Here is a 19629-nt window from a genome sequence, read left to right as displayed (position 1 = left end):
ACTAACATTTAGTGAATAGGAATTTGTTGGACCAATGAAGACCCTCCTGACTTTCGTAACTGAAACCTGTACCAATGATTGTTAAGAAAGATGATTCAAAATGTAAGATTACAATTTCTAGCCAATCAGTGAAAAAGTGACGCTTTCAATGATTCTACCCATTTTGTGATGTTGATATATACTGATGATTCTGTAACTTTCCTTGGATTCGGGCAGACATTCTAGCTCTGGCAGCATGCTTGTCTGCTTCCCACTTTTGTCCTTTTGAATACATGCCAAATAAAACTCTTTTTACTTTACTAAATTTTGTGATGTTTTTCCCCTACAACAAGTGAGAGAATAAAGTTCTCTCGGTTAAAGCCATCCACTTGTGGTATTTCTGTTACAGCAGCACTAGATAACTAAGACACTGCCCTACCTAACCTCCCTATAGCCCCAAACCAGAGGTGGCCACCTGAACCCTGACACTCAAGGCAGAAGCAGACAGAGGAAGGGAGAAATCAGCAAAACGGCCACCACACTAAAACTAAACTGGAGACGTTTGTCACAAAGTAGAGTGGGTCCCTGCCACCCAAAAAACACTAGGACAACAGGTCCCAGAGAAAGAGATCTGCCCCACTCAGAAAAAAACTGCCTAGATGCATGCCCTGGCAGTTCAGTTCACCACCACTGGAGTACATTTAGCTGTGGGTCCCAGGCCAAAACCTCCCCTACCCGCTAAAAGTCCCAGGGACTCCAGAGCCGATAAACTCTCCTACAACCCCCTAGCAATATAATACAAATACCAAGCTCTACTCCAATCACCTCCCCATCCCCGCAACACACCAAAGCACAGCAGATCCTGAGACACCACCACCCCTGCCCCCGCTCAACTACCACCTGGGATGTCTCCAGCCCCTACCGACAGCAAATCAACCTTAACATGCGCGGTAAATCCGGGATTCCGACTATGACCTGGAAGTGCAGGACCATGTAAGCGCTCCCCACTAAAAAACCCCAGGGTTTTATAGCCCTAGCCGCGCCCCCACCAACAGGGGATGTTAGTCTCTCTGCCCCTGGCTGAACTCATCCCCACAGCCCAAATAACGCCGGGAATGCACGATCGGAGCAGCCCTCTCTATTCGGTAATTGTCTGTTCCCGACGAATCCTACCCGCTTCAAAAAAGAAATTCGAAGTTCCAGGTCACTATCGTCCCAGCCCCACAAGGGGACAGAACGTTTGCGTAGTGCCGTGGCTTTGTCTTACCAAATTTCCTTGCCCCAGATGCGCGTCCTGAACCTCGCCCCCTTATCTAAAACTGGAACATCGGAAACCGCAGGTGCTGCACCGCCAGGGCGCAGCCCCCCGCCCCGCGACCGGACCCACTCCCCTGCCAGCTGAACTCTACCTCGGGGCCTAACACTAGGCTCAGTCTTTCCTGATCCTCCTTACCGCGTGGAAAAAGACACTCTGGGGTTAAGAATCTGTGAGGGCCTCGCTCGGTCCACTACAGTTCCCAGAATCCTCTCAGGCTGCGGCTCCCACTGGGCGTCACAAGAGCTGCTTCTGAGCTATGCGGTTAATTCACCTGGACAATAGCCATTGTGGCGACAGCCTGCGGTCACTCTTCTTAAAATACTGATTCATCAAACTGGCAGTAGTTCCCCACTGAAGTCTCAGTTCTGCCCGTCCGCCTCAAAGACTACACTCAAGAGAAGCCCCTCCGTCTGCTTTCACAGACAACTTCCGGACCCCGCCCCTCGGCGCGCGAGATTACGTAGGAAAGCGCTTCCGGTTGGCTTGTAAAGCCCGCCCAGCGCGCTGGCGGGAAAGCTGGTTTTGACGTTATGTTTTCTGCTGAAGCGGAGTTGAATTCCCTGGGATTAGGCTCCGTAACGTACACCCACCATGCGTGAGCGCCATATAGGCCTGGCCTCGTGCTGCCTGCGCACCCCTGTGGTCAGCCTCATTTTACTTACGGAGAAACAGACTGGGAAAGGAAAGCAGGCTCCCAAAGTCTCCGTTGAGCACTGACTCTCAACTGGAGCGCTCGCCTCTGTAGTCATTTCCCTCATGTCGAAGTCGTCAAAGTTAGTAGCAAACACTCACCCTGCTCATGGAGAATGGAAGCTTCACTCACAGGTGGGAGTCTGGCTCTCTGGCTTTTTTTTTAGGACCCTGATTGAGAACTGGGCTACGCTGGTCAGTTCTGCAGCACGCCATTTGGGGTTCTGCGAAGCAGGTGTACATTCGTTTAACTCATGGAGGGTAGATGGCTCCATTTATATGAAATGTCCAGAATAGGCAAATCTGTGGAGACAGAAAGCAGACTGGTGGTTGTCAGAGTCTAGGGGGTAGACTGTGGTGGTTCAGTGGTAGAATTTTTGCCTTCCATGTGGGAAATTCGAGTTCAGTTCCCGACCAATGCTCCTCAGGCACAGCCACCACGTATCAGTCAGTGGACGATTGCGTGTTGCTATGATGCTGAACAGGTTTCAGTGGAGCTTCCAGACTAAAACACACTAGGTAGAAGGGCCTGACGACCTACTTCCCAAAATCAGCACGTAAAACCCTATGGATCGCAATGGTTAGTTCCCGTTGTGCCTTGGGTCACCACGAGTTGGAGGCTGTCTATATAGCAGCTAACAACAACAACGTTTGCACAACTCTAAATATATTAAAAACCACCAATTTTACACAACAGAGTAACTTTTATTATGTGTAGATTATGCCACAATAAAGCTGTTATTTAAAATACGAGATTAATTAGACCCCAGATCCTCTCCTTCACTCCTACAGAATATTCCAGTTTGACTCTCTGGAGAGGCTAAAGATGTGAATCTCCCACCCTATAAAGGTCTTTCTCTCCACCCCAAATTGTGTACTTGAATACGTGGACATTCTAGTTTATGAGTGGTATCTTGCTGGGAAGTGTGAGCTCTAGGAGCCGGTAGAATTCAAAACAACCAGGGTAAGCTGTTAATTGTACACTGGGATTTCCTGCCCTAGACTCTGCTACAGCCCCACTGTTATCCCCAAACTGTGAGCCGTGACTGATTACGGTCACAGCTTTCAAAACCCTATGGAGCACAATTTTACTCTGCAACACATGAGGTCGCCATGAGTCAGAATCAACTCAACAGCAATAGGTAATACACACAATGCACATTACCCTCACGAGGTAGGTTCTATTATTGTCATCATCTTCTAAAACAGAAAAACTAGGGAAAGAGAGGTTAAGTAGCTTCACGAAGCTCACACAGCTATGAAGTGATGGAGCCAGGCTTTGAATCGAGACAGATGGAACAGCATGTCAGAGAATGCCCGACAGGTGGAAGACACGCAATAATGAGTGTCTTCGGTATAGGTGAATCAGTTAGGAAGCCTTTAAGTACAATATACACGACTAAAAGTGTTTTAAACAATAAGAACATGTATTATCTCACTTAATAGTCTGGAGATAGGCAGTTTTGTTGTTAGTTGCTGTCAAGTCAGCTCCATCTCATAGTGATCTCATGTACAACATGTTACTCAGTCCTGTGCTAGGGCAGTTTAGGGTTGGTTATTCATAATGTCTCATCAATGTCGGAGGTCTGGGGCATCTGTTTTCTCCTCATGCTCACAGGATGTCTGCCTCAGCTCCAGACATCATCCTTACAGGACCCCATTCAAAGGGGCAGGGGTCCTCTTCACCAAATTTCTTTGTAAGGAAGGAAAAGTCTTTCCCAAAAGCCTGTCAGCAAACTTCCCTTACATCCCATTGGCCAGAACTGGACAGATGTCCACCTCCAAAGTAATCATTGGTAAAAGGGAATAGGATTGACATGATGGGTTTAGAGCAATCATGATTCATCTTCTGAGGTTGGTCACATTGGTGTTGCACCCTAGATGAAACCAGGGTTTAATTAGCAAGGAAGAAATATAACACCTTAGCATAATGGCATTGGCTCTGAAGGTAGACAGAGGATTTGAACCCCACTTTCTCTATTTCATGGCTCTGTGACCTTGCACAAATGACTTAACATCTTTGAGCATTAGCTTCCTCAAAGGTAACATGGGGGATATTAGTACCTGTCTTAGTTATTTGTGTCTTAATGGCTATAACAGAAATACCGCAAGTGGGTGGCTTTAACAAACATAAATGCATTTCCTCACAGCTTAGGCTGCTAGAAGGACAAATTCAGGGCGCCAGCTCTTAGGGAAGGTTTTCTCTCTCTTTTGACTCCGGGGGAAGGTCCTTGTCTTTTTCAGCGTCTATTCCTTGGCGATCATGTGGGATGGCATCTATCTTCCCCCATCTCTGCTTGCTTATTTAATCTCTTTTATATCTCAAAAAAGATTGGCTTAAGACATACCCTACACACTAATACTATCTCATTAACATAACAAAGAAAACCCATTCCCAAATGGGATTATGACCACTACAGGGGTTAGGATTTACAACATATATTTTGGGGGGACAAAATTCAATCCATAATGGTACCTATCTCATGGGTTTGTTGGGAAGATTAAATGAGATACTGCATACAAAGTGCTTAGTCAGGCACATAGTAAGCATTCTCAAGAGGCAGTGATTGATTGTACTTTAAATTGCATTATCTCTTCAAATGTATAAGGGTTGGGACTCAATATTGACAATTAAAACAAATAATAGAAGGGTTCACATGAATCACAATTTTATTTCTGAGGAGTCAGAGAGTACAAGCACCCTTGAAAACACACTCATTCACGCATCAGACCTTCCAGGTGCACCTAGTATGAGCCCTTCACCTGGGTAAAGGCTACAGAGATGAACTGGGCCTGACCCCTGCCCTCAAGGGGTTCAGAGACCAGCCAGAGGTCAGAACTGCCTTGAGTCAATGTGTCAGCATGGAGGTGCGCTGCTCAGCTCCCCTTACCATAAAGAACTTGCCTGTCAGCTGTTGGAGTGCAGTCACTGACAGCTTGCAGCTCCAGTGCCCCCAGAACCTAGCTCAGCTTCGAGCCAAGGCCATGATCTTTTGGGGAATCCTACCTATGACTGAGCATGGCCATTTCTGCCCCCTGTGGGACTTCTCTGTGGTAAATCTGTGCACTTGAGCGCCCTTTGGGCCAGCTGAGGTTTTCTCAGAGCTGCACCGTGGCTCTTCCCACCCAACCCTTCTTCCTCCACCTCTCCTTTCTCAGATGTCAGGCTGCATCATGGGCAGAAGGCTTACCCCCTACCCATGCTCCTACTCCTTTTTCTCCCCCACAGGCATCACTCCCAATAAATCTCTTACACTTCTAACCCCATCTTGGCATATGCTTCCCAAGGATCCAACCGGCACATCTCATATTTTGCCTCAACCGATTCTCATTTTGATCCCCCACTAGGCTGAGATCCAGGAAACTTCTGCCTGATTCCAAACACTAAGTCTAGCTTCAAAGGACAGAGATCTGCCCAGTGACGATATTTTCAAAAGAGCATGCCCGAGGCTCCAGAGGCCCAGAGGCCATCCTCGGGGTGGCCCAGGTTTGGAAGGAGCAAAATGAGGATTAAGGATGCAGTGATCTGTTCTGGGAAAAGGCCTTTTCCAGCCTTGGCTTCCACAAAGAGCAATTCCCCCTCAGGCTCATTTTCAGTCTTTCTCTCCTTCTGGGCAGGTGGTGGGTCTTACCTGATGGGTAAATCTGAGCAGAATAACTAGACACAACTTTACCTTTGCTTCTCTTGGCTCAGGGGTTCTCTACAGCTCCTCTGATGGCCCCATGGCAGGGAGCATTGCCCTTGTCTTGGTGGTAAAGGTGACAGAGACTGCTGGTTGCCCCAATAACTATTCCACTTCTCTCTGTAGTAATCGAAACTCTAAATGTTACCTAGGTAAATGACCACCCAGCTAGTGACTATATTTCTCAGCCTCCCTTGCAGCTAGCTATTGCCATGTCACTAAGTTCTAGGCATTGAGATATGGGCAGAAGAGATACGTGCAATTTTCAAATTTCAACTTTCAGATTATTGCTCTAATGGGAAAGAGGGTGCCCATCTATTCCCCTTTCTTCCTTCCTATTGGATGCACTGTGGACATTATGCCTTGAGTTGGAACACCATTTGGTGGAAGCCAAATGTTGAGCAAGGCAGAGTAATGGATAAAACGGGCTTGGGTCCCTGGACTGCCCATCTGGGCTCTTACACAAGACAGAAGTAAATGTCTATCTTGTTTGAGACTCTGGTGTTTTGGGTCTCTCTGCTGTGGTAGCTGAGCATATACCCTAACCAGTATGGGAGAGCCGCCTGCTAGAAGACCTATTTGTACCTCCCTCTATATTACAACCTCTAACTTTATTTCTACCAGAAATAAACACAGTGTCACGCTCTCTGCCTGCTATTTGTTTTATTGTTAAAATTATTTGCAACCCAAGTGGGGTGAACACAGCTCTTATAAAACATGTGTCCTTAGGGTTGGTTAGGAATTCTCCAGAGATTTTTAATGTCACACCTTGGGAGTCTCCCTCAAGGTAGAAACTCGAAGGGACTGTGTTGTTGGTTTTTAATTTCTCTGGACCTGGTGCCCAGCACAGAGCCTCGCACAAAGAAGGTACGAGGAAATGCTTGCTGATGAGGCTGGTGCCTGAGGGAATGAAGGTCTGGATTTCTGCTTTCTATTGGAAACCAGAGCAGAAGCCTGTCTATTTCACCTTGACCCTCCTCATTTGAGGAGCACTTGTGGGGCAGTTGAGCATTTGGCTATTAACCAAAGGGTTGTAAGTTTGAGTCCACCCAGTAAGCACCTTGGAAGAAAGGCCTGGTGATCTACTTCCAAAATATCACAGCCATTGATAAACCCTATGCAGCACAGTTCTACTCTGACAGACATGGGGTCACCATGAGTTGGAGTGGGACTTGATGGCCACTGGTTTGATTTTTGGTTCTCCTCATTAGAGACTGGGGAAGGGTCTCTCAGGAGGAATGGAACCCCTAACCCCAAGCTAAGTCAAGGGGGCAGGCCAAGACTCTTCTTGGAGAGAGTCGCAAAGTTTGCAAGAACGAGAGACAAGCCTCCCACTTGGCAGCTGGAGGCCTGCTGTGCCGCTGTTACTTGGAGGGCCAGTGTGTTCAGCCACCAGAGTTGGGGCCTGGTGATAGTCGTCGGGAGAGCTTGACATTGGGGTATACGTCGACACAGATTCCGGTGCTGGCTACTGCAGGGAGGTCTGGAGGTTGGAGGCCAGGGATGGAGCAGCTTGAGAAGACAGAGGAAGAAGGGGACAGCAGGGGGCAGACTGCCCACCCTCCTTTTGGTGGAACAAGGGGATGTGAGCTTCACAGGCTCATGGACCCCAACAGAGGGAACTGGGCTACAGCCTTCATTCAAGCACCCCTCCTTCCAGGGAAGCTAGAGGTAGTAGGACATACTACCCCACTGGGGGGCTTACTAGGAAGCAAGCCCTCCCTGCTCCGTGTCACCCAAGTTTGTATGGTGGCCTTTACTCAGCCATGTCGATGGACAGCATAGCCTTGATCGCAGGGAACTTGTGGTAGTGGGGCAGTAGCTGAGGGGCATGTTGCCACGTCAGGGACCATGCAGTGCAGAAAGCCTGCACTGGAACACCAGCCACACAGAGGATGTCAGAAGCCAGGTTATATCAGCACCCGGAGATGAAGCCCTTGCGCTTTCCTTCTAATCCCCTCTCCCTCTCCAACTCTGAAGGGTAAAGCCACAGGAGCGGGGGAGGGAAAGGAAGACAAGGAATGGGATGTGCTCCTTTTGAAAGCCTGGGTCAGGCCTGAGCTGAGCAGAGGGGAGATGCTTCGAGCTGGATGTGAGGTTAAGGTTTTCATGAGACAGTAAGCTCTAATTGCCAAATGGGATTAGTCAGTGCAATGACAGGAAATCTATGGGATCAGCTGGGGATTATGTTAAAGGGCCAAGAATGAGGACCCAATAGAGCATGTTTGGAGCAGAGGAGGCTCGGGTTGACTCAGCAGTGCTGGGGGTGGGCTGGGCACAGTCCCTGCTGGGCTGCCAGAGGTGGAGGCAGCACAAGGAGGGGGAGACCCTGCATGTGAGGCTGGGTTACCACAGCACAGATTGCTCTAGAAAGGGGTCCATCAGGGACTCTGGAACCCCTTTTCACTCTGCCACCTCAGGAAAGATCTTAAAAGACAGTGCATGGGCCCTACTGTGCCAAGGACCGCCCTCCTGAGGCAAAACCAGTTGCTGTGGAGTTGACCCTGGCTCATGGTGACCCCATGTGTGTCACGAGTAGAACTGTGCTCCATAGGGTTTTCAGTGGCTGATTTTTCAGAAGTAGATCACCAGGCGTTTCTTCTGAGGTGCTTCTGGGTGGACGCAAACTTCCAATCCTTTGGTTAGCAGTCAAGCATGTTAACCATTTGTGCCCACCCAAAGCAGCCTACTCTGTTATTGGGTATCACATTAGAAAGTTTTCCTAAATTGACTTGCAGTCTGTCTCATTTTTCCACCTGGGGCCACACAGAACAAGCCCATTCCCTTTGGTTATTGGAACACAGAGTACAGGCCTCCCACATGCATCCCTCCTCCAGAACGACACGGCCCAGCCTCTCTCCCTTTCTACCACCTTGGGTAAAACAAGAATCGGAGTGGTTGTGTGTGTGATCGCTCACTCTTTAACGTTTATTTGAGTATAAGGATGTAAATGCCATGGTGATGACTGGCTATGCCCTCCCATCCACAGTGGCCAGAGGGAGGGGATCAGCAAATAGCCCAGACTATCTTCTTCCATATCTACTCAGAGTGCCCTGGGTCAGGGCCACTCCATCCTGCAGCATCGATGGGCATGAAGGAGGAGCCGGGCTTGGGGCTCACAGAGCAGGCAGCCATGGGAGAAGTGTCTGGAAACGTGCAAAAGTGACCGAGTAATGTGCCAAGTGGACCCTGCCCTGTGGGGCATGTGGGAGGAGGGTGGTGTGGGCTAGAGACAGGAGGTCCGAGTCCAGGCAGCCTTGGGGGATGGAGTGGGCTTCTCAGGCTGGACAGCATGGGCAGGAGACTCACTCCACAGGTGAGCCCCCCATTCCGTGTTACCCAAGTTTGTATGGGGGCTGCCGTCCCTTCACTCATCCACATCGATGGACAGCATGGCCTTGATCGCAGGGAACTTACTGCAGGAGAAGTTGGCGAGCAGCTGCTTGGTGCCACTCTGGGTGGGCAGGATCTCAAAACGCACCTGGGACTGCTCCTTGGGGTGCAGTGTTGGCACGCTGGGGGGAAGGAGACAAGTCAGTGTTTGTGGTAGATACTCAGACCTCAGACTAGGAAGAAAGGCCTGGCTATCTACTTCTGAAAATCAGCCACTGAAAATCCTATGGATCTGCAACCCATCATGGGGACGGCAAAGGGCTGGACAGCATTTCATTGTGTATGAGGTCACCGTGAGTTGGAGGCTGACTTGACAACAGCCAATAACAACAACAACACAGACCTCGGGCTGGACAGGCCTTCTAGGGCCTCAAGTCCTACTCTGGTGGCTCCTAGACAAGGTCATTGCTCTTTCTCCTTTCAGCTGCCTTCCTGGGTCATTGCACCCTTCCAGCCCTGTGACCCCTCAGCAGGGGGAAGTGGGGCCCCATGATTCCCCAAATATAGTAAGCCTTGAGGACCAGCTCCTAGCTCTGGTGACCTGGCCTTCCACGAGTTCAAGTTTATGAACCCTGAACCACAGGCAAATGTGTGCTGATGTGCATCTGCTGTTTCCACTGGATGCTCGAGGTCCAAGGCCCCAGGAGAGTGAAGAACCTGAGACTAGAGGCGGCTCAGTCTGCCCATCCTGCGGGCTCCTGCAGGCCCCTCTGCCCGCCTCCTGTCCCCTCCTGGAGGCTCAGGCCTGGACTCACTCTATCCTGAGGTTGCCCCGCAGCAGGCTGCTTCCTTCCACCATCAGCACGCCGTTCTTCACGGGCTCATCCAGAGGGTTGGAGAAGAGCATCTGCACGATCACAGGCTTCTGCACCTGTACCTTGTCCAGCACCTGTGGAGAAGAGGGGCTGCGAGTCAGGACGCTGGCCGCTCACCCCTGCTGGCCGCTTGGTAAGAGCTGCCGGGGCAGGGCTGAAGGGAACCCCTGCTTCCAAGGACAGCCTGACCCTGCTGTGAGCTACTGAGTGTTAGGGCATTTCTCATACTGAATTTACTTACTCTTACTTTCCTTGAGCCTCCAACTCATTAGTCCTGTTTCTTCCTAAAGCCTCGAATCACCCTCCCTGGGAGGCCCTACAGGTATTGAAGGTGGCCCTTGAACCTGCTCAGACCCTGGCTTAGCAGCCTTGGCACCCTTCACTCTTCTGCACAGGACATGGGGCTGGGTCCCCCCTCAATCAGGCCACTCTCTCTTATCACACCCCAGCCTGTCAGTGTCCTCCTAAACTGGAGCCCTGAGGTGTCCAGTGTGCCATGTGTGGTCTGAGCAGGGCTCCACTGGCCTTGATCAGGGGTCAGAGAAGGTGAAGCCTGGGTTTTGGGTCATAAAAGCACCCTGAACAACTCCAAAAGACAGAAGCTGTTGTGCTTCTGCCAAGGACTGGTTGTGATTCCGGGCAGACACGTCATCTCTCTGGGCCTCAACTTTCTCAACTGGTAAATAGGGATAATCATCCCCACCCTGCCTTCCTCTCTGGGCTAGAAGTGACCCAATGAGATCAAGGATGAGAAGAGAAGGTTTTGAAAATAGAAATTAAAACTGCATGGCTGATGCAGTTCTTCTTTTGAGTATCATGGGAGGTGGCTGTTTTGGGTTACTTTGGTTTTTATTTTTCTTATCACTAATCTTCAGCCATTTCACAGTGATACGCCTGCCGTTCAGACTGATTTGGTAACTTGGCCAAGTTCATACACTAGTCAATAGCAAGGCCCAGCTGGTTCCAAAGGCTTTGCTTTTTTCACTAGGCCCTGCAATGCCTACCAATGATTTGTGAATAATTAAAACATTTTAGAGATGATAATTTATACTATTAACTGCTAACTTGGAACTCACTTAAGTGTATGACATAATCAGTCCACAAAGTGAAGCATAGTTTTGTTATTGGGATATAACAAAGCTACATAAACTCTGCCAATTTTTTTTTCTTTTGAGATTTCCATGAGGTTGTTTTTTTTTTATTGATGTTTATCACCCTGTCCTATTGACCCAAATCTGTAAATGCATCCAAAGGAGCTAAGGGCCGCCTGAAAACTGTGTCTGAACACCAGTGGTTCATGGGTCAATTTGAAGGACACTGTCCTCTGGAACAGTGTTTAGATTTTTTGGTCTGATTCCACATTCAGCATCCTCGGTGCTAATTGCCAGTCAGTGCTGATATCACATGACTTTACCTAAATTGTTATCTTTCCATGCAGCTCACCGTCAGAGTTTAGCGACATGTCCCCTGCTCTGAGAGAGCTATGCATTGATTCATTCACTCAAGACAAAGATGTCTTGCTTCTCTGAAGGCTTAAAGAAGAGAGAATGGGTTTGGAGGAAGTTCACACAAAGATGCCTGAAAGAAGAAAAATCAGGTGTCTTTTGAAAAGATTAAATGAGAAAGCTCTTGATGGCACATGTCTAGCCTTTATGTATTCTGATTTCCTTTTTAAAGATATTATGGTACGTTTAAGGATAAAGTAGACTTGATATGGAAATCCAAATGATACAGAGCAAAAAGTTGAATAAAAAAAGTAAAGCTATAAGAAGGTTTGAGGGTACTGGATAAGGGTATATAATGTTGGGGGGGACCTTAATTTCATTTAAACACTGGCGACTTTAATGCAGAATGCTTTAGTAAGGAATACCAGTAGCTACCTGGCATCATTTCCTAGCCTCAGGAATTGGAGTTGGTGCTCGGCAGTCCATTGTGTCTGCAGAGATGCAGCGCGTTTCTCAGAAATGTCTTGTGAAGTGGGAGAGGCTTTCATAAACAGGGACGATCAGGGGTTAACAATGGAAACGTCTCTCTCCTGGGCTGGAAGAATCCAAGTATAGAGACAGGTGGCTCTCTCCCAGTCCGGCCCCATGGAGAGGCTGTTTTATTTTACAATATTGAATGAGCATCTACTGAACTCCAGACATGGAGCCGGAGGGCAGTGATGAGCCCAGAACAGGGTGGCCCCTGCCCTCGCAGAGCTTACAGTCTAGCGTGGGAGGGCTTCAATCAAGTAACTGCACAAATAAAGCTGTAATTTCAACTTAGAGAGATGCTGTGAAGGAGGAGGCCAGGAGGCTCAGAGGGTGTATAACTGGGGACCTAATTTGGGGGTCAGGAAATTTGTCCCTGAGGAAATGACGTTTGAAAAAAAGGGTGAGTAGGAAACGTTATCTAGGTGGGAAATGGGAAGACAGCTCCAGGCAGAGGGAACAGTGTACGCAGACTCTCTGACAGCAACTTTAAGAAACTGAAAAGTGAGGCATGTGAAGTCCTGAGCAGAAGAGACAAGAACCACAGATGAGAGCCCCTGAGAACCACAGACGAGAGCCATGGAAAATCATGGATGGGTTTTAAATAGCAAGTGACAGGACCAGGTTTTTTTTTTTTTTTTTAAAAGACTCCTCTGGTTGCAACATGCTAGAGTGTGGCACATCTTTCCCCTTTGCAAGCTGAGATTAGTAGATAAGGGAGGTGAGGAGACAGAACAACACTGGTGTCACTGCAGTGTCAGGAGCCTGATTCATGTGTGGTTTCTAAACAGGCCCTGTGTGTAGCTCCCAAAGAGGAAAGCTTTTGTGAAAATTAACCTTTGTTTAGTGCCTCCCAAGGTAACTGCTTTGAAAGCACCACATGTACAAGTTCTTGCCTAGATATAAGCAGTCCTATTACGAACTCCTATTCATCCTACAAAGCCTTTCTCAGATGTCCCTCCTCTGCTAGATCTTTCCTGAATCGCTCTCTCTCCCAAATCCCAGAAAGAGACAAGCTCTCCTTTTCCTTGTCTAGTCTGGGCTATGCATGCTTTCAATGTTGTCCTTCTCAATTTTAGCAGAGGGAGGGTATCTTACAGCAAGGGCCTCCAAAATATTTTTGTTCAGTGAATTCCCAAGTGTAGCTTGTAAAAAGCAGCTCTTCCAAAAAAAAAAAAAAAAGTGGGGGAAAATGGGGGATTTTGGAGAGACTGCAGGGAGATTGGAACTCTTATGCACTGCTGGTGGTAATGCAAAAAAAAAAGTGGGGGGGGGGCTGGGGGATGGAGGGAAGGAGTGCTACCCCCTCTGAGTGGATGTTGTAAACCCCTCTAAGACTCCCATAATAAATCTTGAGCATAATTGTCCTCCTCTTCAAAAGATCTATTGTGCTGTCTGCCTAGTCCTGTGTCAGCACTTTACAGCCTGTCAGTTAAATTACCTAGCAGGGGAGGGTTTCATTATCCCTATGACAAAGTTGGAGCAACTCTGGGACTTAGCCAGTATCACTGCTGGTAAAGGATGGGGCCGTGATCCCAGACAGGTCCATTTGGCTGCATTGCCCCAGGTCTGAACTACTGTCTTCCTTGCTTCCCCCCAAATGGCTGTCCAATCACTGGCTCCCTTGTTCTTAGGTGCGGCTGTTCCCCATTCTGGGCTAGCTGCGGGGGAGACCCCAGGAGCCCTGCCAGAGGAGGCACCCTGGGGCTGTGTGCCTGGTGGGACTCTTTGGTTCCTGTGCCCCTGTCTGAGGTCAGGAACCCCTGCAACTTAGAGACGGGTGGGGCCAGGGCAGCCACAATTATCTGGCTCCTCTCAGAATCTGGGCTTGGGAAGCTGGCGGCAGCAGGATCGGACAGGAGAATGCAGTGGCTGTCTACACAGCCAGGGCAGATGGCAGATAGAGCAGATGAGGAGGAGTGTGGCCCACGAGGTTCTCTGTGGGACCCCAAAGGAAGATCCTGTCCTCCTGCCTGTCCCTGCCAAGCCCCTGGCTCCTCAGAGTTATGCTGCCTCACTCTGGTGTCCTCCACCTGCACTGGGCCTGCAGACAAAAGCAAGCTCTGAGAAAGCAGAGTGAGACGGGGTCCTCACTTTCACCCAGGGCTGTGATGCATTCTAAGCATGCTTCTGCTGACTTCTGACACGCAGGATGCCTTGGAAAGAGCACTGGACTGGGATTCCCAGCATGAGATCTAGCCCTAGCCCTGGCAGTAACTGGCTTGTCCCTTCTCCTCTCGAGGCCTCAATTTACTCATATGTGAAATGGCAGGGCAAGGGAGTGTGAGACGAGGCTCCTAAGAGTCTAGGATCTGTCACTTCGGGGTCAAGAGAGTGGAAAGGTGCTTATGAGTCACAAACCCATTCCTGATCTGTGACATAAGTGTGTCTAAGGGTCTAGGCTGGGAGCCACGGGAGGAAGCATTAGCTCCAGAGGGCAGGACCCACACTTGTGCCTCTCTGTGACTCCAAAGCCTGGCACAGGGCCAGACACAGCAGGTGCTTAGTCCCTGGCAGAGGTGGGAATGTGCTGGAGAAGGACCCTCCAGCCCCCCTTGGGTGGTCTCCCAGTGTGTCTAGAAGAAGCTGCCAGTTCATCTCACCAGCCAGGGCTGAGGACACTGACCAGGGCGGGAGCCCTTGGCTGGTCCAGTTGGCAGAGGCTGGACTTGAGTTGCACCTGGGTCTGCCTCTCCCAGTATGGGGGCCGTGACTCACAGAGGGCTGGTGGGGCTCACAGATGGACTGGTGGGGAGGCACCCCTTCAACGCCCCTACCCCACTGCAGGGCCTCACCTCCAGGGTCAGGGAGGGGTTGTCCAGGATAACATCCCGCTCCACCACCACCTCGCCCTCATTGAGGACCTTGCACACGGCCGTGACGCGGATCATGTTGTCAGCTTTCAAGTGCTTCTCGTACTGAGCATATGAGATCTTCACCGGGTGCTGCGTTTCTGGAAGGAGAAGTGAAGGGAGAGGCGTGAGGTGGGTGTGCTGGTCCTGAAACCTTCTGCAGAGGCTGATGGGAGCCAGGCAGTGGGAGCTGGCCAGGAGTCTCTGTAAGGCAGGGCTTGGCTGAGCCCTTCCTGGACCAGGCTCTATGGGAACAGCCCTCTGTCCTGTGCGGTCTCCAGGCCGGGCCGGGAGAGACCAGGACTCTGTTTGAATGGGCAAATTCCCAGGAGGATGGGTCTGCAGGGGTGGAAGATACTGCTGCATCTTCCTCCTCCTAGGTCAGACGGCAAGTTTCCTTCTGAGGGGCAGGGGAAGAATATGAATGTTGACTGGTTGCCTAATGATAGTAATAATAATGATGACAACAACAGTAATAACGACGACGGGAAGCCAGGGTACTGACTAAATGCTTAGGATCCTCCCAGGTCATCTAATAACCTCTAATTCTATTGCAACAGCATCCAAACCACCTCCCTACCTCTGGGTTCTCCTACTTCCAAATGGTCCACACACCAGTCAAACACGGCTTCATAAGACTTTTTTTTTTTTTTTTCCAAAATCATGTCACTGCTCAAAAAATCTTCCATGGCTCCTTGTCGCCTTTGGAATAAGATTCAGACCCCTGCATCTGGCCCTGCATCACCTGAGCCCAGCTCACCTCTCCCTGGGGAGAAGCCTCAGCCTTTCTCAGCATTTCTTAGACAAAACAGGCATGTTTACTCACGTGGCTCTTTTGGATGGAAATGCCCTTCTCGGCTTCTCTCCATTTACCTGGCCCATTCCCAAGCTTCAAGGGCCCCTCTTCTGACACTGCAGGCCCCGGGGGCCTCTCCCTCCTTAAATAGTCTGAGGTGCTCAGATCCACGTTGATGATCGTGTTGCACGTTAATGAGTTTTTCTGATCTGTGTTACTGCCTCCTCTTCCTCCTGCTGTCGTGATCTTCAGGAGGCACCCATATGCTCTTTTAGTAAGACTGTGAGAAGGAAGCGGCCCCTGCTTTTCCCACTAGGGGAATTTGTCAAACTGCCCAAATGTGGACGACAGGTCTTAGGTCAGCTGGTCCCACCCTCTCGGGCAGTGGACACAGGCTCCGAAAGAGAAGGGAACCGAGCCAGGGTCACACCTCGGTACTCCAGAGTGGCCTTACTTGCCTCCTGGCCCCTCCCCATTCACCCTGCTGCTTCTTGCACATAGGCCTGCTTTCTTGACCATTGTCTTCGCAGGAATCATTCCTGGCCTACAAAAATAGCTTTCCCTTTGGGCTTTAGAGGTAAATAACAGCCAGGTAGTCACTTTTGGTATCAAGATTTCTACTGAAATCCTGCCAGAAGACAGATTGCTGGGGGATGCTGCCTCTGACAGGTGTAACATGTCTCGGTTTCTTGGCAGAATCCTTTCAAGATGGGCTGTATAATTAAACAGTTTTTATTCGTTTGTTATGTGAAGCAAGTAACTACCCTACCCTGGTTAATCTGCTTTTTAAGTCCAAACTTTTCATAACAGCTTGAAGGATTTTGCCAATGTGGCACACCTGCATTCTAATCTTTCTACAGTTTTCTTTGCTCCACCTTGTTCCCATCCCATCTGTGCTACCCAGGGGCAAGAAGTCACTGTTCCTCCCAAATTCTTCGACCTCCAAGAAAGCCCGTCACCATCGTCAGGAGTCAAGAAGCTCCACCCACCCACTGGCAGCTTTGGGGGAAAGGGGGGCACAGGTTCAAGGGCCTGTGGGATATTGCAACCCTTCCAGTGTCAGACCTGAAAGAGGTTGGTTGCAGGGAGTGAGGTGGCAGGTGGTAGGTAGTCTGTAAGAAGGATGGCAGCAATGCAACATCAAAAAAGGGGGTGGCACTGGCACTGGGACACCTGGGCCAAAGACCCCAGCATCACCACTTACTATCTGTGACAACCTCTTAAGCAAGTCACTTCATCTCTCTAAGCCTCAGTTTCTGCCTCTATAAGACAGGGGTTTGTGATCAGCTGCTAACCTAAAGGTTGGCGGTTCAAACCTACCCAGCAGCTCTGCAGAAGAAAGGCCTGGTGAACTGCTTCCGTAAAGAAAACCCTATGGAGCAGTTCTACTCTATAATCCATAGGGTCGCCATGAGTAGGAATCGACTTGACAGCAAGGGGTAAGATGGGGATACTGAAATCTGACTTTTTTAGGAGGTCAAATAAGATAGCATCTAAGGAGCACATCGCAAAGTGTGAAGTGGTGTATACCTGTAAGGTATACTGCTGCTGTGGCCATTACCTGCCAAAGTCTCTCTCCTTCCTCTCCCAGGGTGTGGTTGGCACCACCCTGAGTTGTGCTGTTCATGGTGACAGTACCTTCCAAAGCATCAAAACCCAAGTCTTAATCACAGAGGTCACTGCTGACTCGCCTGGAACTCAGTAGGAATGCTTCACCCCAAGAGAATAGCAAGTATTCTTGTATTTTTGGAGAGCATGATGCCCCAACAAACTAAGGGTGAGTTACCTTCTTTGGGGTCCAGGGATATGGTGACGGAGTCCTTCCACACCTCATGTACTAGCGTGCCATTGTAGACAATGGTCCAGGCTGTCATGTTCACTGTCACTTTCTTCATATCACTTGTCAGGTTTTTGAATACCAGGGCCAGGTTGACTTCCTGGCCCACTTTCAGAATACCAGCAACCTTGAACCTCCCAGAGATGGTAGGCTCCCAATGCCCTTCTTCCAAGCTCCTGGCATATGTTGCTGTGAACAATAGGTTGGGTCTAAGTTTCCCCAGAGCCTTGTGGAACACTTCTCTTTCCCGGGCGGAACCTGTGTGGAGGGAAAGGAGAGGAGCATCTCAGGGACAATGTGGTGGCACCTGGATAGAGGACAGAGCCCTGCCCTGAAAGGTGGCCAGGGCTGGTACTAGTTCTATTGCTGCACCAACGATGCCGCTCGAAGCCAGTGTCTGACCTCCTGAGGAGGCATGGTGTCCTCTTTAACCAGCTGATCTGGGTGTCTTCCAATCAGCTCTAGATTTCCAAGAAACTGGAGAGAAAGCTTGGTCAGGACCTGCATAAAATTACTACGTGGGACCTAATAATTTGCTTATTATGTTAATTAGGTTAGATTTTGTTTCTTTGGCAAAAGGGCATTTGTGAGACTTGAACAAACATAGTTTTTAAATAAAATTAGAGCTGGAAAAGGTTAGAATGGGTTCCTGGACAAAAAACAAGGTTCCAATTTTTGAACTGATTCCATTTTTTAAAAAACCTTTAACACTGCTTGACCGTGTGATTTTGACTTGTTCCTAAAACCGCTGTGAGAGTTAAAAGTGGCCCTTCTGCATGTGTCAGTCGACGAGAACTTCCCAGGGATGGTATGGTTCCCAAGTTATGATTAGTGTAAATTATTGAGAAATTTCAGGTTTCACACAAGTGCTGACTTAAAGAACAGGTCTTCTGACTCTGACTGAGCTGATGGGTTCTGGTGAATGCGGTGGCATGAACAGCCCACGGAAAGTGCCCAGGCTGTGCCCTTGAGCTCACTGCTTCTGTGGCACCAAGAGCTGAGTAACTGAATCCAAGCATCAGCTAGGGCTGAGTCAGCAGTTCACACAGGGTCCCTGCCTTGACCTGAAGTCAGACCCAAGACAAAGGAAAAAGGGCTGACTTTCCAGGAACAAGGGCAGAGGCACACAAAGGAGAATGACCATTTTATATCTACAGGCCACACTCATGCCCCCTACCTTTCCCCTAGCTTATAAAAAGGCACCAGCTGACTTATTACAAAGCACTTTGCAACTTAGCTAGTCCTTTCCCATAAGCTCAGGGTTGCTATGAGTCGGAATTGACTCGACGGCAATGAGTTTTTGGATTTTTTCCCATAAGTTACATGTAACACCGGCAGAGACCTTGGATGTCAACTCATCCGAGTCCATCATGATAGAGTTAAGTCCCTAAGAGGAGAAACGACTTGTCCAGGCCACTCTGGGGATTAGAGGCAGACAGGGGCCAGTCCTTAGGTGTCTGGACTCCAGGTCTAAGGCTCCTCCCACAACACCCTACTGAAAAGGAGGCAGGCAGATTACCCGAGCTGATAGCTCCCGATGGGCTGGGTTCTTTCTGATGCCTTCCCATTCCCAGTTGAGATTAAGTCCACACCCAGAGCCGACGGCTGTGCAGGATCTGAGCCTTTCGTGCCCAGGACCTTGAAGAGGGTGTGTTTGCACAATGAGGCTCAGAGCCTAGATAGCTGTATAGGTCACCTGCTGGGCTTACTCAACACTACGCTTCCTCCTACGGTTTTCTGTCTCTGGTGTTGCTATTTTGTAAATGCTGAGCAACTGTTTTATGAGCTTTTCCTCCCTCAGGCCCTCAGAGACAAGCTGGTATCATTGGGTAAGGAGAGCTGGGCAACAGCAGGCAGGGTGATCAGTCCTGATGTCCCGCAGGGGCTGAAGCAGTGTCAGGAGTCCTGCAGGATTCCCCAACCTGGCTATGGCCGCTATTGCTCAGAGGGCTTGGCTGGGACAGTCCGAGCCCTCAGGAGGAAGGATCAAGGCATAGCATGTAAGCAGTATGCTTCAAAACAGTCACCTTGGGAGCCCATTATTCCAATGAGGCTGTAGATGCTCAAACTGATAAAAGTTACCACTGCTATTTATTAAGTCCTTACTATGTGCTAGGCGCTGTACTTGGTACTTTGTGTACATTAACCAGACCTGGTGTCATTGAGTTGATTCCAACTCATGATGACACCATGTGTGTCAGAGTAGACCTGCCCTCCATAGGGCTTTCCATGGCTGTTTTTCAGAGGTAGATCACTAGACCTGTCTTCCAAGGTATCTCTGGGTGCATTAATT

The 19629-nt window shown here is 49.4% G+C and overlaps 2 protein-coding genes across 2 annotated transcripts in view; both read right to left on the bottom strand.

The window, feature by feature from the left end:
- LOC101355210 (zinc finger protein 343-like) overlaps nt 1–1704 on the bottom strand; it is a 38388-nt gene extending 36684 nt beyond the window's left edge. Inside the window, exon 1 of the mRNA XM_023737497.1 lies at nt 1569–1704. The gene's annotated coding sequence lies outside the window, so the exon portion shown is untranslated. The remainder of the gene's footprint in view (nt 1–1568) is intronic.
- Nucleotides 1705–9037: 7333 nt separating this feature from the next.
- The window catches only part of TGM3 (transglutaminase 3), a 47100-nt gene continuing 36508 nt past the window's right edge, over nt 9038–19629 (bottom strand). The window contains exons 10-13 of the mRNA XM_012557459.1: nt 17286–17594; nt 14647–14804; nt 9819–9952; nt 9038–9185 (exon numbers count right to left, since the gene is read on the bottom strand). Of these exons, the coding sequence (XP_012412913.1) occupies nt 9038–9185; nt 9819–9952; nt 14647–14804; nt 17286–17594 (749 nt within the window). The remainder of the gene's footprint in view (nt 9186–9818; nt 9953–14646; nt 14805–17285; nt 17595–19629) is intronic.

This window comes from Trichechus manatus, unplaced genomic scaffold, assembly GCF_000243295.1.
Source record: "Trichechus manatus latirostris isolate Lorelei unplaced genomic scaffold, TriManLat1.0 scaffold00104, whole genome shotgun sequence".
In the NCBI taxonomy this organism is placed as follows: domain Eukaryota; kingdom Metazoa; phylum Chordata; class Mammalia; order Sirenia; family Trichechidae; genus Trichechus; species Trichechus manatus.
Note: the sequence above shows the minus strand (reverse complement) of the source record. Positions and strands in the feature narration are given on the sequence as shown.